Source organism: Haliaeetus albicilla, chromosome 2, assembly GCF_947461875.1.
Source record: "Haliaeetus albicilla chromosome 2, bHalAlb1.1, whole genome shotgun sequence".
In the NCBI taxonomy this organism is placed as follows: Eukaryota; Metazoa; Chordata; class Aves; order Accipitriformes; family Accipitridae; genus Haliaeetus; species Haliaeetus albicilla.
In genome coordinates this window covers 72,938,254-72,965,530 of record NC_091484.1, presented here as the reverse complement: position 1 = coordinate 72,965,530, position 27,277 = coordinate 72,938,254, and the positions used below count along the sequence as shown (strand labels likewise).

General features: G+C 38.6%; 1 protein-coding gene across 2 annotated transcripts; it reads left to right on the top strand.

Annotated features, from left to right (window-relative positions):
• The first annotated feature begins 427 nt into the window (after positions 1 to 427).
• On the top strand, positions 428 to 27,277 carry ACTR3B (actin related protein 3B). 2 transcript variants are annotated; one of them, XM_069778214.1, is made up of 12 exons: positions 428 to 623; positions 8,242 to 8,297; positions 10,159 to 10,283; positions 11,293 to 11,403; positions 11,792 to 11,887; positions 12,043 to 12,150; positions 13,459 to 13,602; positions 14,227 to 14,400; positions 17,048 to 17,140; positions 25,083 to 25,208; positions 25,663 to 25,746; positions 26,331 to 27,277. In XM_069778214.1, the coding sequence occupies exons 1-12, from the start codon at positions 580 to 582 to the stop codon at positions 26,424 to 26,426; spliced, it is 1,257 nt and encodes a 418-aa protein (XP_069634315.1). In that variant the 5' UTR covers positions 428 to 579; the 3' UTR covers positions 26,427 to 27,277. The 2 variants fall into 2 exon arrangements, with proteins under 2 accessions (XP_069634315.1, XP_069634316.1); XM_069778215.1 differs by having other exon boundaries at positions 430 to 623; positions 26,335 to 27,277.

Here is a 27,277-nt window from a genome sequence, read left to right as displayed (position 1 = left end):
AAGGGCAGCAGCATCTGCAGTGTTTGCTGGGGGGTGGTGAACCCTTTCTTCCCCCCCACACGCACTGTACCCTTTCTGGTCATACGTGGCTTTAAAGAAGCTTTTAAGCTGACGAAATCCATCTTGGCCAGCGCGTCCTTCCTGGGGCCAGCCCTGGCAGACGAGCCCGAGGCACCGGCCTGGATAAAGGAGCGCCCCTCAGAAAGCAGGAAGGCGAGTACGGCATCAAGCCCAGCACAAGCCTACGGCCCCGTTGACACCCCTGGACTCTGACAAGCTTCTCCACCCGCCCCCACGGCCCGCAATAGCGGGCCGGGGCCGCCCGCACCACCGCCCTCCTCAGACCGCCGCCCCGACCCAAGATGGCGGCCCGCCGAGCGGCGGGGGCGGACAGCGGCGGAGGCCGCGTCACGTGGCGGCGGCGGGCGGCGCATGCGCTCTGAGGGCGGCGCTGACAGGCGGCTGCATGGTGCCCGCCGCCCCTCCGCCGCCGATGCAGTGAGGCCGCGCCGGGCCGGGCCGGGGGAGCCGGCGGCGGCCTGGATGGTGGCGTAGAGCCCGCAGTGCCGGCTCCCCAGCATGGCGAGCTACCTGCCCCCCTGCGTGATAGACGGAGGCACCGGGTGAGTGCGGGGACGGGACGGGGCGGGGGGGGGGACGGACCGGCGCTGCCAGTCCCCTGTCTGAGGAGTGTGTGTGTGTGGGGGTGTCTCCGCCGTGCCGGCGCCCCTCAGCCGCCGCCCGCTGCCGGCGAGGGCCCTCGGCGGGGAGTCCCTTCTCCTCTCACATGTCCCGGTCTCCTCTCGGCCTGTCGCCCCTGTGGCGGAGGGTCTCCCTCCCCTGCGGGCCTCGGCTGCTGCCGCTGCCCACCGCCCTCCACTGAGTATCCTCCTCCTCCTCCTGCCCTTCCTCCCCGTCGGGTGTTTGGAGCAGGGCAGTCCTGCCGTAGCCCAACTGTGTGGCCCCGGCAGGCCCTGTGCCTCCGGGGACGGTGTGTTTCTGTGCGCCGTTTTCTGCTCTTGGGTCCGGTTTTTGTTCACGTTCTCTGACTTTGTGAACTATTGCGTGGTTAAAATGCTAAAACTGGGGATTGCTTATTTCAAATGACTGCCTGGAGAAAGGGGACACGTGTTTGCTTTGCCTGGGAGCTACGAGCCAGCACTGACTGGTCCAGAGGCAGGTGAGGTGTGCTTGCTGGGCTGTGGCCTCTCCTTTATGCACAGTACCTGGACCGCAGTGGCCTTGCCATATTGCATCTGGCTGCGCCTCTAGACAGCATGTACATCTTCTTGAACCTTGCCAGGTATTACCTCTGGCCAGCAATGAGATGGGAGCTGGCTGTCTTACGCTGGTGGTATTTCTTTGTCATTAGGTCATCCCTTCTTCACCTTTGCCAAATCAGTGTGAGATTTGTTCTATGTTTAGCCGAACCACAAGTTTTGTAACTCTAGTCTTTGAGGACTAAAAGGAATCTGAATTGCAGAGGCTCTGCTCGGGAGGCATTTCAGGAACAGGTCTCTCCTACCTGTCTGTGACTAGAGAAGACCCATTCATCATCCAGTAGACCAGTTCTGCTGTGCCTCAGGAGTGGGAGGTGTCAGAGGGAGCTGTAATGAAGGTGATACTGAATATGTGGTGTGCTTTTGCTAATATCTTTCCTTTGGCCCAACAGTTACGGACACCTCTGAGGAGGAGTGGAGACACCAGTCCATGAGTAACTAACTATTCAGCCAGTAACCTTACTTGTCAGGTTCTGCGTTGGTGTCACTGATTGTGTTAATTTTTTGCAATAATAGACCTTTCCTCTGCAGGGAATTTGCAGCACTATTTTCATTTCTTTAATGCTTGGAAAGTTACCTTTAAAATTTCCAAAACTGAGCCATCTTAAAAAAACCAAACCCAAACCCAAATCAACCAAACAAAAACCCCAACCTCCTAGATAACCAGAGAAAGTACTTTCCAGTGATGTGGTATCACACTGCCTTCTCCTGAAAAAGTGTTTCATATTTTGAAATAAGTCTCTATTAAACTGTCATAAAACTTTTAGAAGTCTCTTGTCATATTTCTGTTTATACCTTATTGTACTAGAAAGCAGCTTCGTCCCCTCAGTGGGGAATACTGGAGTCCACAGCTGGAAACTTTGGGAGTAGAATAGAGACTGGGTTCCATCTGCATGTAATTCTGCCTGTGCATTAGATACTCCTTGGTAGTTTCCCGTGTTCCTTCTATTTACTTGCTGAAGATATTTAAAATATCTGTTCTCCACAGAACTGTTGGTGTTACAAGAATGTTACTTTACAGTTTTGAAGAGTTTTTCAGGGAGAGAAATGGGAGCTCTAGGTGGATCCTTTAAAAAGGCTACAGTGTAAACTACAAAATCCAGAAAATGCATTAAATGCAATGTCTGTCTTTTGCGGGAGATGATCTTTGCTCTCAGTTTGTGGAGTGATTATAGCAGGTAGATACTTTTGATGAACAGTTGTACAAAATAAATAAGGATAGAAAATGGTTTATTGTGTCCTTTCAGAGACATAATAATTTAAGTAGAATTTCTAATCTATTTAGTGCTTGCATGAAAAAATTGGTGGAGTTTGTGTGTGGGGGCGTGTATATCGGTTTGTTTCAGGAAGGGTTCAGATAGTCCCCAAATGATGTGACTTCGTATTTCGTATGCCTCCAAATGATCTTAATTCATATGAGACAACATGGTGTCTCTGCTGATAGGACTTCTGCTTGGCTTTGCTGCAGGGCACTGAAATGTGGAAGACTTTTCAGCAATGAGGTTATTGAATTTGAAATAAGTTATTTTGCAGAATTCAAGAAGAAATAAGAGTCTGAACCAAAGCAGCCAGAAGAAGTAGCTTGACTCATTGATATACAGTCTCTGGAATTTTCCTCTGTGTGGGCTGAAAACCTTCTTATTGTTAGAATGAATTTATGTTGGGATACAAGCTTCAAACAATTCATTCAAATTATTCATGAAAGGGTTTTCAGATGAAAAACTAGGAAGAGTATAGCAGAAATGAAAAGGTATATGCAGACGTGCACTGTGGAGCATTACGTGTATAAAATCCACTTTTCTACTTACATCTCTGATAGTGAATAAGGTGCTTTGTCCAGGCACTAATCTCTCTTCTTTTTGTGTAGGGGGATTTAAGAAGTCTTGGAAAAGACTCTTTTTGTTGTTGTTGTTTCGTCTGTAAGGAGCCTGGTTTAATTTACTGTTGTTTGCAGCCCTAGGCCTCAGTCCTGTAAAATGCTGGAATTTTTCAGGAAAATTAAAAAAAAAAAGCAACAGCAAGTGTATAGAAAATAGGTAGTAAGAAACATAGTGTCATAGCAGGACAGGATAACATTCCTTTTCTCTGTTGGATAGATGACTTGAACTTTCTTTGTCATAACTGTTCACTCTTTATTAATAAATTTTGCAGAAAGTGGTAATAATTTGCTCTCATCTTTTCCATTAGGACTTGCAAATGACTTGTCCTACTTCAATTTTGATGCACTACATCTTCATTTTCTTTGCATGAGGTTTTCCTCGTGATCAGTTTACACATTGCTATCTGTCTTTTTGTGGAGAAGGGCATGCTATTTTTAGTTTGTTAGGACTACCAGGCGTTTTTGGTGTTGCTGTTTTAAGTAGCTTTAAACTTTATAACTAGTTTTATTAACTGGCATTTAGCTGTGGGACATCAGAATGCTAGTAGGTGGGTGTGCGAAACAAAGATGTCTTAAAATACCTCTCTCCTCTTCTGTGTGTGTATTTGCAGACACTGAGGAATACTTCTATTTTGGGTGTATTTTATTGAAGTCACTCCATTTTTCTTTTAGTAAAGAAAAATAACTTTGACAAAGTCTTACTGATAGCTTATAGTTAAATACTTGATTTCTGGGAGAAGTGAGCTGGACTTGTCTTAAAACGTGAAGCTTAGGGTGTTTATTGTTTTTGTTGCTGGGCTATTGAGATAGCTGGAACCTCAGAACATGTTACATTTTTCCCTTCTTATTATATTTCTGATGCTAAATGAGTTGCTTTAGCCAGGTATTACCTCTGCTCTTCACATGTGAAACTTGTGAACAGGCATTATTGTAATTGCTGTTCTAGGTCTAAGGAGCCTGGGTTAATTAACTGGTGTTTATAATCACAGGCTTCAGTCCTGTAAAGTCCTAGAGTCTCTCAAAAAAAAAGCAATGGCTCTAATGTATGCCTTATTCCTATAGTGCCTGTTGGTGCTCTTGGGTAAATTGTGGAGACATAGTAGATTTCTTCTGTTTGATATTTCCTCCTTCATCCCTTCTTTTCTTCATTCCCATTCCTTCATCACATCCTCCTTCATTTCAGAAGTGCCTTTCCACATCTTTATGAAGAACCTTGTGTTGCGAGTTTCTCAGGCATATTTGTAATAATGATAATACAGTCTGTTTATGGCAGCATGGCATCACAGGTGTTCTGGCAGTAAGAACTTAGTTATTTAGCATCTTAGCTGTCAGAGACAGTGTTCTCTTTACAGAGGGTATTTTTTGTTTGTTTACAGGACTTTATTAATGCATTTTGCTGTTTTCAGTCACTTAATTTCTATCTCTTCAGAGCTTTTTTGTGGATGTAACACATTGTTTTAAAGATCTGGACCAAAAAGCAATAGAAATTGAGGAAATGCTAAAATGTTCACAGCTGGGCTTTGGTCTTCTGCGTGCTTGTCCAGAGAAAAAAATGATGTCTTGTATTTTGAGATAGATAAAGCAACTGCCCGAGTTTGTGATTTTTATATGCCTAAATTATGTTCTCCTGCTTTAGTAAGAATTTTCCAAAATACATCCCTGCTCTTTAAAACGGTTGAGGGTGCAGTATCTGCTTCCAGGTTTGGTCTATGTCTACATTTTGCGGTCATTTTTCTATGTTAAGTTTTTCCATTTTTTCATGGTAGGACCTCAGAAAAGAAGGTGGTTAGGACATACCATTCCTCAGAAAAAGCTAGTGAAACTGATTTGTGTATTAACTCATCACCTGGGAAAAACAGGATGTACTAGAGAATGATCTTTATGTTTAGAAACTGCTTGTTTCAACAATACATAATTTTCAGATTTTTTTTTTAAATGAGTAGTCCCTTCAAATCCCCTTGCATAAAATAGCTTTAGTCTATTAGATTAGTTTTCTACTAATCTTTAATGCAGTCTCCAGTATCCTATATTTTGGAGAGTTTCCAGTAGGTTCCTATCTCACTGGCAATAAATCTGTTACTTCTAATGAAATTAAGTTGGAATACTGATTATCTACACATTCCCTGCAGCTGTCTCTGTAATTTACAGATCACAAGACGTTGCATTACCATTAGTCTGCTAGGCTGTAACCCAAGAGAAACAAAACCATGTTTTAGATGCTTAAATATTCATTGGAGAAGGGACTGGAGACCAGGTAACCTCTCTAACTGTTTAAGTCCAGAGCCTTTCAGGTCAATGAATATTTAAATATCTTGTATAAAAGGGAACGGTCTCTGTAGGAGGTCCTGGAAGTGGGTCACCCAAACACTTTAATGTGCTCTTGGGTATGGCGCTGGAAGGTGGAATGTGTTCGGGTCCTGCTGGGCAGAAGAAAAATCTGGGACCAAGTCTGCCATGTCCTGAGTGAACAGGCTACTTGGCAAGAAAGGGCAGTACAATTGCATTGTCTCTTTTTCTTCGCTTCCTCAGTGGTTTTGAGAGTAGTTTGAGTTTCCCTCCCATCTGGTTTTGTCAAAACAACTGAAATAGGGCTGCTTGTTCAAGTCTGTCTCTTGTTTGATCCTAAAGAGATTTTTTTTTTGAACAGCTTTTTTTCATTTCCTTGCTTCAACATTGCACTGAGAATTTAGTTACTCTCATAGTTCTAGTATTAATCCTTCAAGGATTAATGGCATGCAAAAGAAATCTTTCCACATGTTATCTTCTGTGAGATGTGTTCTTTGAAGAGAACTATTTTTCACTAATACTGAGAAATAAACTTATCCCATAGTTTTAACAGGAGTTAATTCAGCGAGTGAAAAAATAAATTGGTAAAATATTGAGCTATATGCTTTTGGTAACTTTAAGTTATTCTAGTAGGGGGATTTGATACCTACTTAAGAGGGAAGGTTTGCAGACTGATAGCTCCAGTTGACTTTTAGAGCTTGTTTTCTTTTAATACTGTGACTGGGTGTGAGTTTAGCATGTGTGTAGATGGGGGAAAAGATGGCAGACCGAACTTGCCTCTCAGCCAGAGTTTAGTGTAAGAAATGAGTTCTGGTTATATTGCAGGAACCTTTAATTTTACATATATATATATATATATGCACACACATATAAAAATTGTATAAAAAGTATATATGCATTTTTACATGCTTAGGTATATGTGTAGATTGTATATATTGACTTTGTTTTTTGTCACTGGGGCTTGAAGGGCTGTTTTCGTGAGGCTTCTGCCTGATTGCCGTTTCCAAGTCTTAGAACTAAGTCTCTTGAATCCAGAAATGGTTTCCTTGGTCCTCGCTATGTGCATTTGAGCAAAACCCTTTTCAGAGAGACATGAAGAGGAAGTATCATGTAATGCATCTTAAATGCCAGTATAATTCCTGTTGTTGCTTGTTACATTTTAACAATATTCCCTAGGTAGGCTTCATCCTAAAAATGTGAAGAAACTATGCAATAATAATCATAAAAACAATTCTTACTAGTAATGGCCTTCTTTACAAATAAGTCTAATTTAATGTCCTGATTGTATTTTTTGAGAGCCACAGAAAGTATGCATAAATATTTTGGATTAGACTGAAAGCATATGCCTATATAATGATTAAAAATAAAACAAACGCTTGCCCCCAAAACACAGTCCTTGTCTTTTTAGCTTTGGGGAAGATGTTTTTTTTAACTATTATTTGAAGTCTATTGAAGCTATAGCTTTGAAGAGATATTGAAAATATAGTATTTAAATTCCAAGGTCATTGTTAATTCTGTTCTGATTTAATTCCTTTATCTAAGCAAACTGACTTTTAATGAGTGTTCTTATGCCAAATGCTCCATAAAGGGGAACTTACTGTTTAAGCTCTTAATGAGGAAGCAACCCTCTGCTTTAGTGATGGCATAATATTGTTTGCAAATATTGACAGCAGGCTGTAGACAAAGACCCTAAATTCAGTTTAGGACCTAGAATGTGACTGGTCTCATTTAAAAATGTCATGGCTTTAGGTTTTCATGGTAAAAATGGACGTGAATAATGCTGATTTCCCTCTAATCATGCTATCATTGTACTTCTGTTCCAATCTAATGAGAATATTAGAGAGACTTCGGTGTCTGCAACCATTCAATTAATTTTGTTGGTTTTTTGTTGTTGTTGTTTTTTTGGTTTTTTTTTTTTTTTTTTTGAAATCGCTTCTGAATTTCTTTTTCTCCTAGGAATTAAAGCTGTTTTTCGTAGTCTGGGATGTTAATTCTTTCTAGTTGCTCAAGACCTGAACTAGCTTGCAGCCAGTAACACCATGCAGAGATTTTAGATTTTGAGTGAAAATTCCTTTTTTTTTCATCTCCAAGTTATCAGTTTCTTTTTTCTCTTGATCCTTTACTTGTTCAAATAGATATTATATGTATATTAAAAGAGACTGACAATGTTTCGTACCATCTGCTGCCCATTTCTAAAGCATTTCATCAATGCATGCTTACCTTCGTGTAGTATGTATAGATTACCACACACAGATACTATACCTGTGACAGAGTGAGTGGTTTGTGCAAGGCATGAAAGGGAATTGTGTCGGGATTGCAACTAGCGTTCTGAACTGTGGTTTGTTCTTAAGACACACTATTTTTTTTTCCTGTGTTTGACAATATTAAACAAATATGCAAAGTCTAATGACATCTTTGGGTCATGGTAGCTTTCTGAAAGGTAAGATCTGCACAGCCCTTTTTTTACCAAAGGGTGTAATGTTGCCTGCCCATCTTTTGTCATAGCTGGTCAACGAGATGGAGAAGTAAGAGCTGAGTTTTCAGATTTCATAGTTCAGAAAAAACACTACCAAAATTTGTAAGCTGAAGTTGTCTGAAAAATAAATAACACCTAAAATATTTACCACTTCTGAGTTTTCTTCTCAGCAGGATGACACTTAAAAGCATAACCCAGAAAATATAGATGTGGTATGCGATTGTTTGGCCTTTGCTTTAAGAAATGTAGTTAATTGAAAGTTTTTTCTTTTTCTTTACATCTAAGTCCATCTAATGACCTCGTGACCATTCTTTTTCTAGGTATACAAAACTTGGCTATGCAGGAAATACAGAACCTCAGTTCATTATCCCATCATGTGAGTATTTTTTTTGTCCCTCCAAATTCTAATATACACTGCTATCACTGAGCATTTTCATGAGTAAATGACATGCTTTCCAACTCCCAGCTCAGCCTTCATAGTCTCGTGTCCATCTGGGAAGTGATACTCGTTGCGTTAGCATCTTTGGCTAGAGTGTAGCTAAACAGAACTCCTTGTTTGCAATTAGCTAGGACTGTTGCTCATTAAATCAGCTCTTGGTTGCTATGACAAAGATGAGGAGAACTCCAGTCCAATTTCCTTTTTATCTCCATTATTTTTCTGCCAGGACTCTTGAGTAGGCAGAAGGCAATTTACCTCCTGTCTACCTGACACCATGGTTACTGCCCGGATAATCTGGGGAAGGCTTCCAATCAAATTAAGTACTAAAGTGCAGGTGGTGTCTGCCTTATTTACATTGTCTGGGACTGTAGACAGTTTAATATTCAAAAAAGTTGTTCCTGTTAGAAAATGTTCTTTTTGGGTGTGTGTTTACCAATTAAAATGTTTGTGCCCATTTAATGTGCTTTCGTTGAGCAGATTTCCTCTTCATTTTTTTGTATATTAAACTTGTTTAAAATGTTATACCTTTCTGGTGTTCTTGATTTTAATTGTGATCTTAATAGTTTCTCTCAAATGTTATATGTATTTACAAATATTAGCACTGACTATGTATTTACATCTATAATGGCATATATTATCTCATGGTTATCTCCATTTACGTTAAACACTGCCTTTCACTTTTTGTGAACTTTGTCAATTAACTACTTATTAATGCATCTAGATTGCCTTGTAGCTACTCACAGTAGAAGGTATAAACATAACGAAATTATAAAGGTAATCGGAGGCCAAAGAGGTGGAGGGGGACATGTTCTTTAGCAGACATGGCTGCAGTACTGGTTATAGTCTTACTAGTTTAAGTATTGTACAAAATTCAAACCTAAACCACTGGTAAAGATTTAAATGTCTTATGTTACATAAAGAAGTGGGGTAGCAGGAGTTTCCTGCGAATTTGTTATAAATCCTGTTTTATAAAACTATAAACTTGTTGGGGCTTAGATGTGTTTCCAAAATAATTGTTTGCCTGTCAGTAATTTTTGGTGCTGATAGTATTTGGCGTGTTTGTGGATGATGCCTGTCTACTCTGCATTTTCTACTACATGTTATTTAGATCCTGATTATGACCTATTAAAAGAAAACTGTATATAAATAAGATTATATTTTAGAGTACTTTATTCCATTTTTATTTATAGCTTGCCCCAGATTTTTTTTTTTTTGCTGTCTCATCTTCTTGCCTATAGCAGCCATCACCTAATAATTCTAGTGATAGTTGCAGCCTGCTAATGGGAAGCATAAGTGTCTCTGAAGATTTCTCTGTAGCACTGCAAATTGATTTCTCCCCTCCTCCCTTCCTCCTTCTCACCAACTGAGATAATAACTCCAATACTTATTTCTGAAGTACATAGTTTATTTTCTTCTCCTCCTGTGCTCTTAATTCTAGACTTGAAACTCAGAAAATCATGTTGCTTACTGGCTTAAGGAAGATCTCCAGTGCAGTGCTGCACTTGCACAGGTTTAGTGACTGCTGTAGTCTGTAACAGAATACATTTTTAAGATTTCATCTGAGTTACTACTTACGTTAATGAGGGATGGCCAACCAGAATCCTGTGTGATGCAGTGAGAATGAACTCGGCTATATTGGCTTGTCAATAGATACTTACATAATTTCTACTTTCTGGAAACTATGCTTTCTATATGCTAATTTTCATTTCTGGAAAAGAATCCTTAAGTAAAGAAATATTCATTACTTGGTATTTAGCTGTTTTAATTTTGTTTTGATTTGTTTGGATTTTATTCTAAGGTATTGCAATCCGAGAATCAGCAAAAGTAGGTGACCAGGCTCAAAGGAGGGTAATGAAAGGCGTTGATGATCTGGACTTTTTCATAGGAGATGAAGCCATAGATAAACCTACCTATGCTACAAAGGTAAGCATTGAGTATTTTTAAGTCATCTTTCCAAAGTTTCACATTTTTATTATATAATGTTCTAGGACTTTTTGATAGCCATTTAAAACATGCATTTGCTTCTTTTCTAAAGTATTTTTGTTGCTTTTTAGAAACTGCATGATTTGGTTCATGGCTTTACCTTTTTTTTAAACGTCTGGTTTACTAGTGACTAGTGTTGTCCTGTGTGGTTTTGGTGCTTGAACCCTTGTGTAAATATCCATTGATACAGTGCAGCTGTTCAGTTTTCAAAATTATTAGCTATTAAAATAGTCATATTTTAATATGAATATTTAAATCCTTGCTAAAAGTGTGTTCTCTTAACATGGCATATGAACTGGGTAATGTGTTGGATACTTTTGCTTCAGGGAATGTCACAATTGTTTTGTGGAGGGCTGTCTTCAATGCAGCTTTTCTGTGAATCATATTTTCCATACCGTAGTAAAGGACTTCTTTTACTTACAAAATGTTACTGGCTTATGAATTATGTGGAAAAAATCATTTTTTATACATCCTACTGTATTACTTAAATGTCAGCTGTGTTCTTAACATTGAACAAAATGTAAACATCATCCCTGCAAGAATTTTCGTTGAAAAACATATAGCCTATGTGGTCTTTATTTCTGTTTATAGATTGGAAGGCATATTGAAGCCAAGTATGATTCTCAACTTTATAAATGATAAAATTTGTACAAAAAGAGATTAAAACACAGTGCTGCAATACAGCAATAGCAGTACTAGGAATAGAGTCTGGATTCTGACTTGTAGTCCTGCAAGATGGAATCGCAATTTGAAGTACCTGGGAGCAGGAGATAACTTCAAATAGTGCTTCTAAATTAAAGTTACAATGGAGGATTTCATAAGGTAACCATGAGATGAGGTGTTTTCATTCTTGCAGAAGATGTAAGAGTTTGGGGACTTAGGCTGTTTGTATTTCTGGGTTTGATTATCCTTGTATGGTCTAGAGTGTTGACAAGTTTTCTTGCTTCAGTGGCCTATCCGACATGGTATTGTTGAAGACTGGGACCTCATGGAGAGATTCATGGAGCAGGTCATTTTTAAATACCTACGAGCTGAACCTGAGGATCACTATTTTTTAATGGTGAGTTAATGAGACTGGGTAAGAAAATGTTTTTGTAAGAGGAAAACTAAATAATATTCCAAGCACAAGTAGCTCTGTTGGAGGATTTTTCTCTGTTTATGTCTTATTTCTTCAGCAACTGGGAGAGATGGGGGGAGGGAGAAGGAGGAGGAAAGTAGTCTGTAAAGCTGCATTATAACTAAAGTCTGTTCATTTTGCAATGCAGGTTACTGCAGGTTGGATTTTGTTTTTGAAAAGCTTCAATCACTTTAAACAAAGTAAATTGTTTGAAATTTTTTGAGTGCACTGAGAATTCTAAATGTTTGATTACCATACCAAGCTAATCAATGCATGAACCATTAGAACTCTATTGAGGTGCTTCTTCAAAACTTTTTTTTTTGCCCCCCAGACAGAGCCTCCACTGAACACACCAGAAAACAGAGAGTATCTTGCAGAAATCATGTTTGAATCATTTAACATACCAGGACTTTACATTGCTGTTCAGGTGAACAAAGTGAATATATACTTCTAAAGTACAGTATAGCTGCAGTATGTATAGTCTTCTGTATGCACGTGTCTAAAATGTTTGAAACAGTGTTTTCTGAGACTGTAAATTAGCACACTCTGCCTGCTTCTAAATACAAACTCTTTCTCATGTAGGCAGTGTTGGCCTTAGCTGCTTCTTGGACATCACGGCAGGTTGGAGAACGTACTTTGACTGGGATTGTCATCGATAGTGGTGATGGAGTGACCCATGTAATTCCTGTGGTATGTAGCAGGATGCAATTTGAAATTATCAGTGGTTTGGACAAGTATGGGTTTGTTTACTATAGAATTAAATAGGAAGTGTCAACTGGAACTTCATTTTAAAATTTTTAGTGTTGCTTGGTTGTTTGAGATTTTTTTTCCTCTGTTATGATTGTTTTGAAAAGTAAGTATTTTATTATGTGAACTTATTTATGCAGTTAATTTAGCTTGCAGACTATAGGAAGGTCATAGTAAGGAATTGTCAGGCCATCTCTTAAAGGCTATTTCTATGTAAAACCTTGTGTTCTGTTAGTGTTATGCCTCAGTTCTGTTTAATGCTGATCATGGTTTTGGATCTCCTGTGTGCCACCAATGTCTGACAAGAAGTGTCGTAACTTTTTTGTTGTCCTGCATTTTAATTTTTTTAATATAGCTGATAACGTGCTTTTTTTTTTTATATGATTTATTGTATTTTAGAAGTTAATGAACTCTGCTTGTGTGGAGACAACTACAAGCTTGTATATGAACATGCATTTATACATGGTTGATCTCATACAGCTTAATTAGGATGTTAAAAATATATTATTATCTGTGCATACTGACATCTGTTGATGTCATTTTGTGTATTTCTGAAGCATATAGTATGCTTGAATGATCAGTTATTTTAGAAGTGAAAATTTGATTCCCTTTAACTTTATCTTGCGTTTTGGAATTAACCTGATCCTCTCAGTATTTTGTTCATATGGGAAATACTGGGAAAAAACCAGCATTTACCATATGAAACTCTGAAAAGTGCAAAAAAAGCAAGGGAAGAAATAATGTTGGCTCAGCAATACCAGTGTTTTCAGTAAATGCATCCTGAAAAATTTCAGCAAATAAATTTCTTGTTTTTATTGTGCTTATCATTAGATAATACTTCATTTGATTTTTCTTGTCTGAGAATTGTAATAAATTTTATACTTCTTCCTATTAATTTTTCACTCTCAAACAGGACATGAGTGGCCTATTTATATTACATTTGCTTTTCACATCATGCGTAAAAGGAACTATCTGATCAGACTTGTCTTCTAATGTGTGCAAGATTTTTTTGTCTATCACTGTTAGATAATCAATATCTGTTTATGTGTAGTAATCAAGGCCCTTTAAATAAATATAATATCCACTTTGCAGAGGGTTGCACATTTTTATAGTAATTTTACAGTTTCAAGATTTTACTTTTACTTAAAAATCAAAACAAAGTATTATAAAAATTAATGTTAGTTTTGCTGTTAATTATTGCTACACAGTAGTTTTTTCCCTAAATATTTTTTATCCTCTCCTCCTACATAGGCAGAAGGCTATGTAATTGGAAGTTGCATCAAACATATTCCTATTGCAGGTAGAGATATTACTTACTTTATTCAACAGCTCCTGAGGGAAAGAGAGGTGGGAATTCCTCCTGAACAATCTCTGGAGACAGCAAAAGCCATAAAGGTACACCCTTCTTTATCTCGTAACAAATACATAAATAAAACTCTTTGAGCTAATTTTTTTGGCTTTAACAAGTTGCCAGTGGCTCTCTTAAAAATGCAAATGTAGGCAGTGTATTGTAATTATGCAAGCTTCTGGTGGTTTATCCAATCAAGTGCGGGGGAAGGAGAAAGAGGAAGAAAATCTTCATGCTAGACTGTTTGGACTGAATATGTTCTGCAGATTAAATCAGCATTTTAAGCTTTAGATTTGTTTAAAATTTACTTTTTAATTTAATAAAAAAATAAATGTATGTAATGTCAGTATGGTGATTGTGTGGGTCTGATCTTGCAATGTTAGCTTGCTATTGAATTCCTTTATCATCACAGACCTAATGGGTGTGATGTTTTCATTTTGAGAGAGACTAACCTAGATAAGTCAGTGTGCAATCTTTTTGAAACAAATAGGCCATGTGCATTGTCTTGTAGGGTTGAGTCTTCAGTAGTCATTTGGGTGAGAACATCTGTTGAACAGCCCCATCTGTAAGAATGCTCACATATTTTTGTTTTCTGATTGTGTTATATATACTTTAATTCAATGATGGAGTAATTATTCTGGCGGTTTTTAATGCATGGTATTTTTTAACAGGAGAAATACTGTTACATTTGCCCTGACATAGTGAAAGAATTTGCCAAGTACGATGGCGATCCTCGAAAATGGATCAAACAGTATACTGGCATCAATGCAATCAACAAAACCAAGTTTGTTATAGATGTCGGTTATGAAAGGTTCCTCGGACCTGAAATTTTCTTTCATCCTGAGGTAAGAATAGGGACTAGCAATATTAAGTTATAGAAACTTTACTGTGTGAGTGAAGGGGGGGGGGGGGGGGGGGGGGAAGGGAAGTACCATCATTTTTGGTGCCAGTGCGCCATCACGTGGAAGTAAGATATCAGTAAGTCTCCTGACTGCAAGCAATATACAGTCTGAGATAACTTAAGCACGGAAAAATGAGAGCACAGCACATAATTATTTTTCTCATGTCCTATGTAACATTTAAAACATCTTATTTTGTTTCTTTAAAGGCAATCTAAAATTGAGAAGAAATTGTTTGAACTTACGGATTTTATATAGTATTTTCCTTTTTTGTTTCAGCATTGGTTTAAACCAGTATGCCTTTATACTGTGTATTTGGTTATGTTGCCAATCCCTTTGGTCACTACTCTGCATGGTAGCATTGCATTGATAATATTCTGAGTCTTGGACACTGGCTTTTGATATTGAATCAGTTTATAAAGCATGGATGCTAATTTGGTCCTTGAGGGAAGTCCATTGAAATCTCTGTTGGTGTGGTCATAAGTAACATGTATAATTCTGAGAAACGTTACAATACTTAGTCTGTCTTGTTTTTGGTAGTCCAGTTTGGGTGAGCTTCAGGATATTGTGATATTGCGGGAGAGGAAGGAGTCAAGTTTTAATATGTTACAGCATAGCAGAGAAGGTTCTCTCCATTCCTATGCACTCCACTGAGTTTATTGCAGGCACCCATAATCTGCAATACTATTAAAAAATTTATCGAGATCCACATTAACGCTGGTGAAGTTTCCCTTTGTCTACCCTCCTCCTATCAGAAGAATATTAAAAAAACCTCATTCTCTCACCTTTTGTCTAAATTCCAGCCTTAATCTCTTTGTGGTAGGTTTGTAGCCATCTGATCTTGTGCCAACATTAAACCTCTGGGCTAAATAGTTTGTCCTCCCTGCTGTTTACCCATGTGATCTTACAGAGAGGCATTGAATCCCGTGTCAGACGTCATTTTAATAGCTCCTCTTTCCATAGTCCCTTCAAAGACTGTTAGGAACAGGATATAAAGGACTAATTTCCATTTTCTTCATTTCTTGATAGTTTCTTGGCTCTGTATTGAAAAAAAAACTGAACTGACTTTCTAGACAAGAAAAACACACTAGATGATACGTACTGCATCCAAAGAGAATTTCTCGCTGGACTTCATTAACTCCTCACTTCAAAGGGTATCAAGTTAGCTAGGTAAAAGCTGCCTTTGGTAAAGCTGTCTTGTAATCTTTTCCTATTTTCAGTTCACAAAATTTGTTCTGAAGTCTTTAATACTCTTGAAGTTAGGCTTTGGGGTTTGTAGTTATCCAGATTATTTCTCCACTTTTTAAGTTAGGTATTTTACTTGCTATTCTCCAACCATATGGTGTTTGCTAGCAGACTGCAATTTCACATGTCAGTTCTCTTGTCCCCGTTCTGGGAGCATGTTATACTCTGCTTTGGATGCCATAATTCTCATTTCTACTTATTCCTTTTGCCCTGCTGTTTTATCAATGTCTTTATGGAGAGCTTGGGAGAAGTTTTCAGGCTGTAGCTCATTCAGATGAGAACTCTCCATGTGAAGCATTACCGCTTCTTTCTTCTCTTTTAATTTATGTGGCTTCATGTTTCAGCTTCTTGCATGATTAATTCTTACTATAGAAATTAGCTTGAATTCTTGGGGATTTTTCACATCATTCTTCTGGCTCCTCATCTCCAAGCCAACTTCCTTTGCTAATTTCTCTTTCAGTTCAACATATATTTGCTGTGTTTTGGCTTTTGTTATTCATCCATTTAGATACTTCATCTTGTTTAGGACGTAAATCCCAAATAGTTTTTACAACTTTGGGAAAGTTTTAAAGTTATATAATAATATATCTGTAATAATATATTATTATGTATTGATAATTCATTTAATTTCTCAAAGTTTAACCTCTGAAAGGGCAAAACCTAGGCTATGAACTGTTCTTAAAATTTAACATGAGCTTTAAAATAAAGTGGAAAACTGCCACTAGTCCAAGAATGTTTTCTAGCATTAGCATCTCTGACTCTCGAGTATTTATAAATGCAGAAATATACATTAGGACTGTATTGATGTTTGCATTGATGGGGACTTCCACTCAAGGCCTTAGAGTATTTATACCTTTTTTAAATATTAGAGATTTTGTGTGCTTGGAAAAATTCTGACTTCTGGGTGGGAATTTAACATAAGTATTTTAGTAGTGTTGAAAATTTTTATGGGGGAACATTTTGATTTGCACAGTGATGTTTTCGATTTCACTTAAAAGGAAAGACAGGACCACGTTGCACAGTAACAGTATGTTTAATATTGCAGGAGAACTCAAACTTTTCTCACTTGCAATAGTAGGTCCATGGTGCATAAATTGTAAACAGTGAATTTATGACCAAGGAAGAGAATCTGAATTTCTCAGCAGAAAAAGGAATTCTCATTTCCCTTTTACAGAAGTGGGTTTGTTATAATGTAGAATAAGTGGTGAGCGGGAGTAATACTGACTTTGATTCCCACCTGCCCCCTTCAAAAAGTGCTATTGCAAAATCTGTCCACAGTCTCACTTCTGCCTTTTTGGTTTTCCATTCTTGGGATGAAAAATCTAATGCCTATTTTATTTCATTTTAGTTTGCTAATCCTGATTTTATGGAATCCATTTCGGATGTAGTTGATGAAGTTATACAGAACTGTCCCATTGATGTCCGGCGTCCATTATATAAGGTATGGTCTTTCTGTTGTAAGATTAACTTAATTTATTTGAAGACTAAATAGCAACATCATCATCACCACGAAGCATATACATAGCTACCACTTCCCCCACTATGAGAACTGTGATAAAGTTCAAGTTAAACAAAGTTCTCCTTCTGAATGAAGAGTACTTGATGTTTGCTGCTTTTTCTTTTTGAAAGAAGGGTTATCTGTAACAGTGGCTTGATACAGAGGTAAGTATTGTCCCTGAAGAGCTGAGGCAGAGGGATGTTATTTGTATCTGAATATTTGTAATGTGAATTCTTGTGCATGAAGGTCTTTGGCTTTTGCCCATTTTAAGGGTTATGTCATGGTCTTGCGCCTCTCACTCCCTTCCGCCCCCTGCTTTATGAAGCAGTGGTTTCAAATACGTGTATTTTTTTCATAGTCTTGACTTGTATCTGCCCACTGTCTGTAGTTTTAGCCATGTATTGAACCCAGTATTAAAGTACATGAAGACTTAAAATCTTCTAGGAGACAATAATTAGGCCTTTTTAAACTTGCCCAGGGTGTAGTCCAGAGAGTATTTTGAGTTACTGATTCCTGAAGAAATGAAAAGGAAGGTACTGACAGGCATAGCCTATGGCAATCTCTCTGTATTGACAGCACATCCTACGCTTCCTGGTTGTTTTCTGCTTGTGCAGCAGCAGTGCCCTTTTGGAAATAACAGCATAAAGTAATAGCATGGAGAGGTTTGCTTGCTCATGTAAAAGGTGGTAGTTTTCCTCACCTATTAGAATGAGCATTAAGTTCCAACTAAGTAGTATCTCAGGGTAATTTGTAACTATTAAAATTTTGCAGTCTGTTTTACTTGTCTACTAAACATACTCTGTAATCTAGAACGAGACATAGTGCTTCAGAGCAAATCTGTGGAGCAGGTTAAAACGGGAAGTTAAACTACTTAAGCTCATATGTGGAGTGAATTTTGCAGTAGATGTCTTCAATGGCTTTAGGCTTAGATATGTTGCAGAAGGTTTTAGGAAACTCTTAGTGTCTGGTTGTGCTTACGCTCTGCGCTTTTTTCCTGAAAGACCAAAGCTGCCATAAAGCAATAGCTTCATTGCTTGGTAGGGTAGGGATTAGTACTGACTTCTGGAAAGAAGTATTTAAAAATTGAGGTTAAGTTACTCTTTCCTCACCATAATCAGCAGGCAAATAACTTTCCCTTGGCTTGCCACTGGTGGAGACTTTGTTTTTCCATTTTCTGTTTTTCATTATACTTGCTTAATTAAAGCAATGTTACACAATTACCTGTTGAATGTAATGATAGATGTCAGTAGTTATTAATGCTAATGCTTGTTATCTTATTTAAGCAATGTCACTGCAAAGGGACAAGCATCTCTGTTCTTGCTGTTTAAAACAGTGTACGGGTGGAGAAATCCACTCATGCTTTCTCTTAGTTTCTGTGGTTTATCAATTTCACTTGCCCACAGTGCTGTGTGGTGGCCAGCCAGGGCCCTGTGCTTTGGAGCTGGGTTTCCATCAAATGTATTTGGATTCTTCCTCAGTGTTTATGCAGAAAATACCTGCAAGTACCCTTCTTACAGGTTATATGTGGTATGTAGCCTTTGAAGCATTGTTTCACAACCCATCTTTTGATGTCCTATGGTATTTATCTCCTTTTTTTTTTTTGTAGTTTCATTGCCAGTATCCCTGTTTCCCAGTCTCATCAACATATCTCTTATGAGGCCAGTTATTTTACCTTATGTTGATGTTTGGACTAGCAGGACCTTCATAAGACTGACTTCTTTAGCCAGATCCCATAGCCTGTAGCTGTTCAATACCAAGCACAAACATTCTTTCACACATGATGAAACCTTTTTAATTGTATAATGGTTGTCAGCAATGCACTTTTTAAATTCCTGCGATTATGCCATCTTAATGTGATTGCTTGGAAGAATTGATTTATATTCTTACTCTGTGTCTCTCTGTGTCTCTAACACAGAGTTCAGAGTTCTGGATTGCTTGGGATGAGCTGCTCTCTACTAAAATGGAAGAAGATAGGTAGGCTGCTGGGTTTGGAACCAGGGGATTTGCATCAAAATTTGAAGACATAAGGTGGATTTTTTTTTTTTAAACACAAATCTTCAGAAAGCAGAATGAAATATAAGTGAGTGGTCAGGTGAAGTGATAGAGGAGTAATTTTGGATCTTACCTTATGGCTGAAATAATCTGGCATCACTGCTATGTTGATTATTCCTGTGTGTTGAATTCCACTGAAAAATGACCCATTCTGCATGTAGCTAGAAATGCGATTGTGCTTTTGTGGGACTCGGGGAGGCATTGCATCACCCTTGGCATTCTTTAGAATGAAAGACGTATAGTTTCTCTAGTTCTATTTATTTGAGAAGTCTTTAGCTTCCTTTTTTTCTTAAAATATTGTTTCACAGCCTTTCCTTATACTTAACTCATATTTACATAAATATATAGTATAACTGGTATCACAGAAATGCAGAGAAATTAGAGGGAGAGAGCAGTATCATGATGGGGATTGTGGTCCGCATAAAAATGCGGTCCTTCCCTCAGCTTTCAGGTTACTATGAGCATACTACTAAACACAGTGTAACATGCACACCCAGCTTGCATCAGTGGGAAACATCTGCTCTGTGCTATAGCCACAACAGATGCTAGTGTTGGTTGTTTTCAGTACTAGTTGCTATTTAAAAATCTCTTTTCAACCTGGAAATGCTCTGAAACTTGTCCTAATGCTTGTCAGTTAAGGCATGAGTTTTGGCACTTAGTGTCAAAAAAGAGCAGCTGAATTTAACTGTTGCCTAGTGAATATAGTTATAATAACTTTAAAGGTGTACAAAGGGCTTTCAGAAGTTCTAAAAACTGCCTGATATTCTAATAAATGATATTTTTTGTTGGTAACAGGTTCAGAAACTGTTACTCTTACTCCACACTCTACTTCATCTTCTTTTTTCCCCATCCAGAGTTTCTCTGCAGATACTTCCAGAGTTTAGATGGTAATAGGAGATAAGAACAGTATTGACAGTTCTGAGGGCTGTGCCTTCTCCAGTAGAAAGATGTAAGTGTAGGGTCATTGGCTGTCCCAACAATTGATTTCTTCTAACTTTGCTGTGGTTTTGGCACAAATACACGGATGAAAGACTTTGAGATGTGACATCTGAAACTAGGTAAATTCTGTCAGAAATATCTCTGAAAGATCCTAGCCAAGAATGTTTAAATATTCATGATTCGAGTCATAATGGATCAAGCGGTAACATCCTTGACCTTAAACTTTTAAGCTAGCTTCTCAAGCTGAAAATACTTGCATGAGGTAGGGACTGTAGTGTATTGGCAAGTGTGGTGTTCTATTGTAGATGCATCATCCAGGTTTTTGGTGGAAACGCAGGTGCATGGCGACAGGATTTTAACGATATTGGCTTTTTTCCTTAGAGAAGGTGACTTTTTGGCTGGGTGTGCAGCTGTTGTGGACACTGGTGAACTTGAGCTTGCCGATACAGTTAAGATTTGGACTACACTTGTATCGGCGTTCTCTCGGAAGGTTAAACTGTTGGCCTGCCCAGCTCATAACGAACCATCCTCAAAGCCTGGAGACATCTGGGGTGCGGGAGGCTAAAAAGGGTGGTAAAAAATCCCCCTGACATCGCTTCTACCTTGAATCGCTGGTGAACGCGTTGGGTGAAAACAGCTTCACAGGCGCTGCGTGGGGTGTAGGTGGCGCTGTCAGACTGCTGTGCGGCCGCCGGCTGGAAGGAAGGCAGGCTGGGATGGTGCCCAGCTTGTTTGCTCTATCAACCCTGTTCTTGCCTTTCCCCTCCAAAACTGTAGGTATCCTCAAGCAGGAGGCCGGGTAGGGGTCAACTGACTTTTGCTTATCTGTGCTTCGGCAAAATGACAGCATTTGCTGCTAATTACAAAGTGCAGAGTGGGGAGGGTCTGTGGGTGAGGTATGGCTGGAGAGACTGCCGGGCTGTTAGATCTGCGTTATATTGGCACCGATGATGAGACGTGGGAAAGGAAGGGTATTCCTGCTACCTCAAGTGGAAGCCCCGAGTGATTAATGCTGTTAGTGTAGCAGAGGAGTACTGAGTAGAAGCCCTGTTTATTCTTATCGCAGCTGTAATTAAATTTAGAACATTACCCGTGCTAGCTGGTTTAACAGTAGCTCAGTACATCTGCAGTATTTTGTGGTTACTTTTGTGTCTGAGTGCAGGCATATTTCTGCGGAATAGCATGACCATAAGTCACACTGAAATCTTTCGCTATTACTCGAACTGTTAAATGAACATTGAAAATCATGATTTTAAAGAAACAGAAATTGTTTCTTCATCATTAAAAGTCAAACTTATTTTAAAAAATAGTGTTTCTCGCAATACATTTACTTCTTTGTAATATATTTGTTGTTTGATATGTATAAAATTTCTCCTTATGCTTTCCATGCAATATTGGCAAATATTGCCCTGTTATAACTAAATTAAGAGGCATGTAGCTTAATTGATTTACTTGCTCATGAAGTGCTTGGCTTCAGCTTGTGAACCTTCCAGTTTTTACCTATAATAATTTTTATTAACAGTCATATATTGCTTTCATTACATGCCTCCAACATGGTTGTGTCATGTTGAACAACTTTAATTTGGAATTAATTATCATTTGGAAAGAAGAGAAACTGGGATGTGTTGTTGAAGTTCGTATTTACCAGAAAAGCAGTGGATACTTCTCAGTTTGGTGCTGCAAAGTCTGAAGTGTCCAGCTGGGAGTGCGCTTATACCATGTTACAAGGTGCAGTGTAAAGATGCATGAACCAGTTCAGCACCTTGTGTATGGTAGCGTTGAGTTCTGCAGAAGCTAATTTAATTTTTTTGATTTTTTTTTTTGTTATGTAAAGTTTTATTTAGATAGAGATTTATGTTACAGTAACTGAGTTGTTTTGTTAGGTAGCTTCATACCTCTGCAGCATTACACTGTACAGGCATAATATCAGAAATGGTATGGAGAGAAATTCAATATCCTACAGCTCATAAGAGAAGCAAAGGGTATGGATGAGAAGTGAGCAATTTCTTGCCAGCCCTCTGAGATGATTGGTGTTCACAGTCTGGTTTCCTCCCAGAAATGGCCTACTTTCATTATTTACTTGTTGTGCTTAGCTTTTTCAGGTGTGTGGAAGGCCTTCATCCCTCTCTTCTAAGGGAATACATTCTTTTGAAACAACTTTCAACCATTTAGCTATAAAAGTAAATATCAGCTGGAGCTTCTTTCTGTGAGATGGTATGATAATTGGTGTTGGCTGTGAAACCTGTGGTCTGCTTAGAGCTGCTAAACCAGCTGAAGTGTGTTTGAGCAGAGTAACATCAGAAGAAGTCTTGTTTAAAGGAATCAGCTGGAAACAGATACTTAAATCCTAACTTCCTTGATGTCTTTTTCTGGGAGGCCAGAGAATTCCCAGGTGGGCTGAAAACCCAAATATCACTAATAAGCTTTCTCCACAGATGTATTCAGCATGCTTCATTGTTATGTTTTTCGTTAAGTAGTTACTGGAATTGCTGTGTTGTGTTATGCTCAGTTACGCTGGAGAAGGTATTTGCTGTGGGGGGTGGTTTCTTGGTTCTTTTTTGGTTTCGTGTGTGGGTGGTTTAGTTCCCCCCCTGCTGCCCCCCAGTCTGACAGTCTTTTCCCACTTTCACTGGGTCCTTTGTAAGTGGTGGGTATGTTGTTTGAGGGGTGGGGAATGTGTATGGATTCTGCTTTCATTGTGAGTGAGGACTACCTGGCTTCTCACCTCTTTGCAGAAGACTCGCCTGCTGAGTTGTGATAACTTACTGAAGCCCATACATGAGCAGTCTTCTGCTAAAGAGTTAGCACAGATTTGGCCCAGTGCTGTCAAGAAGTGCAGGGAGCAGGGGAACTCTAACTGTATAATAAACCATCTTATAATGGCAGTTGGTGTCACCTAGTTATTTATATCCAAAATTCTGCTTGGCCTGGCTTGTCCACATACGTGGTAATGAGATGACTCACCTTTTCAACAAGTATACCCTAGTGCTTCTGTTCTCCTTGACCAGTATTATTGTTAAACTTCTTTCAGTGTGTAGAAGTACTTGAATAATCATAATGTGAGCAAGGTGTAACCTCTTAGCTTCTAACCCTGGAATGATAAGAGATCCTCCCAATGTTACTGCTAACTCTGTAGTTGGATGAGTTGGTCTCAGATGTATTCAAACAATTATTCTCGGGTGTATTCTGAAATCTATTTTTAGTGGTAGCATTGTCCACTTTATGGAGTATACTTGAAGTTTAATTTGCTTTGAATAGAATTATTGCTTTCACAGTCTTCTCCAACTTCATTATCTCCAGGTAATATTTTCTGATGGCATCTTTTTAATTGCTATGTCATCACTCAGGTTGGTGGTTGCCTTTTTTCTTTTTTTTTTTTCCGCTCATTAGCAATTTTGTTTTCCCATGTGGAGTGCGTGACTACTTTGAGGCAGGGGAAGAGATGGGGGGGAGCAGGGGGAATCTCCCTCCAGCTTTAATTTTAGGACCAACTGTGGTTTCTGGCTCCTGCTTATGCATATGGCTCTTTTCCTTTTCTCTGTCATCCTCTATCTTTTGGGAAATGTTTCAGTAATGTTGTGGGGATGTGTGCTTTTCTTTTAAGTACACCTACCTTGTTATGCACTCTTTTATACTGTAGGTAATCTGAAGCTGTGAAGAAATGAGTTTTTTGTACTGTAATGGTTTTTATGATGTGTAGAGATTTTTTTTTTTCCATGAGTAAACAAACAGCTTTCTTCTCACTTTACAAGTTACAAACAAGGTTTTCCTTGTTATCTGTTGCTTAAAATATAAGGAGTTACTTCTGCACCCTGCAAGCGTGAATGCTTATTATGCCTGTCTTTGACTCTTCAGGTCTGTGTGCAGGCTTCCTGGCTGAAAACAGTGGTTCAGGGATTCTTTCATTGCATGCACAGTCTTGGTCTGCAGTGTCAAAAACTATTACTGAGATACAATACTTTGACCTGTGTATAATGAACTCGTGATCTCAGTTGAGTTCCTTGTGGGCATGTGTCTAAGGCATGTAAGTGGTTTTAGTAAGCACTAATTGCCACTGTGGTTTGCAGTTGCAGCAGTATGCAGGGGCATGCATGCAGTTTTGTCACATAGAGTTAATTTTTCTGATTATGAAATGCGCTTTTGTTGCCACCAATGTTGTGTTCCAGGATTCCTGTTTTGAATCCACCCACCTTTAAAATGACTTCTGTGTTAGTCTGTGACCCTGCAACATTATCAGAATTAAGGCTGTGACATTTTAAAACCCCTGTTCAAAATCCAAGTACAAGTCCAGGCTTAGAGGCTTTTGGTTCTGCTCTGAAAACTAAGTAATACCAGGCAAGCAGGTGTAGACAAGAAAAGTGAAAGGCATTATACCTTTCCCTGTACTGCAGTCCTCTTTCGAGGTATCATACCTTTTTGAAGAATTATTGGACTTGCTTGTTGCTATGTTTAGGAGTCTAACTCTTTACAATAAAAAAATTGAGTTCCAGATAACTTTACAGCTTCTGGAAAGATACTAACAGTAATGTAACAAAGCTAGAGCCTTATTTGGCATTGGGGCTAAATCTGCTTACTATGAGCATCCCTGGGAAACTTTTTGTTGTAGTGTCTTATTTCTGCTGCTCTGCACATGTAGGGTACTAGGTCAGCATTTTAATGGAATCCTTCTCTTTTGTAATAACATATTCTACGTAAAATTCTTCTTCAAAGGGGAAAAAAGAAAGTAGGGGACCATGGACCTCCTATGGAAATTGAGCAATGCTTAAGGTGTTCTGTGTAGCTTGTCAGCTTCCTAATGATGTTAGGATCCAAATAGTCACCTCTGCGGTGTTGGCTTTTGGGAAACTCGCTTGAAGATGGATTTAAAGAATGTGTCTTTTTATTTTCTGCACAGAATGTGGTCCTTTCGGGAGGGTCCACGATGTTCAGGGACTTTGGACGGCGACTGCAAAGGGATTTGAAAAGAGTAGTGGATGCGAGATTGCGACTTAGTGAGGAACTCAGTGGTGGTCGGATAAAAGTAAGTAAGAATTTCAAGTGCATTAATTACATGAGTAGTGATAGAAATAAAGTTCAGAATTTTCGCCTTACTAGTGAAAATGCAGTGTTGTAAAATGAGTAGTATTTTAGTGGTAATGTGTTGTTAAACATGTTGGTAGCCTTGTAATGTATGACATGTCTTTACATGAATCTTAAAGTTACTGTGAGCAGCCTCTAAGGGCATTTCTGGTTTCCCTTCTAGGAGACATGTGATCTTAGCAGGAGGCAAGAGGGATTTAACGGTTGTGTCCTTCAGCATACTAATCATGAAGAGTTTTATGACTTGGTCTCCTAGGGAGCATGACAGACTGAGTAATAAGTCTGAGATAGTGACATGAATGAAGGGGTGAAGATGTCTGGGTCTGAGCATTTTCAGTTTGTAAGGATCTTGCCAGAAAATGTAAACCAACTAAATACAGACTGTTTTTTCGTAGCCCAAACCAGTTGAAGTTCAAGTGATAACACATCACATGCAGCGTTACGCAGTTTGGTTTGGTGGTTCCATGCTGGCTTCAACAGTAAGTCTTTATCAAAATTGTTCTGAATTTTTTTTTTATTGCATATTGTTTTCTGGCTATATTTGACCTGAGTACTAAGTTTTAAACCTTTTCATTGTGACAGCCTAAACTGTGTCACATTCTGGAATCCTTACCCAACTTTTATCTCAGTAGAATTTGTACAGGGCAAGTGGGAGCTTTACTTGAGTAGGGATATCATGATTTGACATAATTCTGAAGTAGTTCTTATATGATATAGTGCCTTCAAGAATAAAGTCAGCACTAGAGGTTAGTTAGGACTTCAGGGATATAGGATCCAAATCAATGGTCTTAAACCTGAGAGAGAAGCAAATATGGGAGCAATTCCTGTCTCCGAAGTGGGGTTTCTTATTGCTGTGTTTAAAAGCAGTCTTCTGTCCAGAAAACCTTTTTTGATTAATTATATTCATATCCTAATATTTCTAGTTTTATTCTATTTCAAAAATGTAATGCCATATCATAAAGTGCAATCTACAAGAATGTTAAGTTGTTACTTTATTTGTTGTTTTTTTTCCTACTTGATACATTCTTATGCTTTTGAGGGAATTTTTTTTATATTTTCATAGCCAGAGTTTTTCCAAGTATGTCACACCAAGAAAGACTATGAAGAGTATGGCCCTAGTATTTGTCGTCATAATCCTGTTTTTGGAGTCATGTCATAATGCTCGTCTAATGGAAACAAGATCTCTGATATCTTGCTGGTGAAGAAGTTCATGTAAAGCAGAGGAAGGCAGCAAATACTGTAAATACTGAAGCAAGATGTGGTTATCTCTTGGAAGCATTTGGATCACCACCGTGCACTAAAGCACAACTTACAGCCCCAAGTCATTTCAGTAAAAGCCATTTCTCTGCTGACTACTTTAAAGCCTATCCTTCTTTCTTCCTAAATGTGAGGTAATGGAATATAGGTAAGTCTCGGTTTAGGAGGTTGTGCAAATACTACTGAAACTGAATCTAGAAGAATAAGGCAGTGTTTTACTGCTTGTGGAAAGGTTTAAACCTTTCCCACTTGTGCCCTGATTCTGCAATCAAATCTTTAGCAATGGAGCACTAAATACCACATTGCCTTCAGGGGAGCTGGAATGGATGCAGGTACCTGCCCAAAAGGATTAGATTGCAGGATTGGGACTGTACTTTGTAAATGTAGGTTTTTCATATCATTTTGTATTTTATGATATTGGTAGGGTGAATTGATGACTAGTTCTAAGCACGAACAGCTATCAATGTCATGGAGTGATGTTACGCATTTCCAGGTGTGAGGCATGTATTGGAGTTGTGCTGGTATTTCTGGGGGGGTGGGGAAGCCGTGTATGCTAGAAACTGATTTGTTCTTGTTTGGATGACACAAACTAAGTGATTTACAGTATTGTATGAAGTTTATTATAGCCACTGTTACTTTGTTTTGAATTTTCTGAAACTGTTTTATAGAAGATGATGTTTTGTTTTGATGTTGGTGAGTGGTGGATGACACACGGGCCTTGCACCAGTGAAATAAAAGCTGTTAACATCTTTA

What these genes read in the sequence shown, in the direction of transcription:
- ACTR3B (XM_069778215.1), top strand. Translation starts at nt 580, where the DNA reads ATGGCGAGCTACCTGCCCCCCTGCGTGATAGACGGAGGCACCGG. An exon ending in GTGATAGACGGAGGCACCGG is followed by an intron (nt 624 to 8,241) that starts GTGAGTGCGGGG and finishes TTCTTTTTCTAG; the next exon opens with GTATACAAAACTTGGCTATG. An exon ending in AAATTTTCTTTCATCCTGAG is followed by an intron (nt 14,401 to 17,047) that starts GTAAGAATAGGG and finishes ATTTCATTTTAG; the next exon opens with TTTGCTAATCCTGATTTTAT.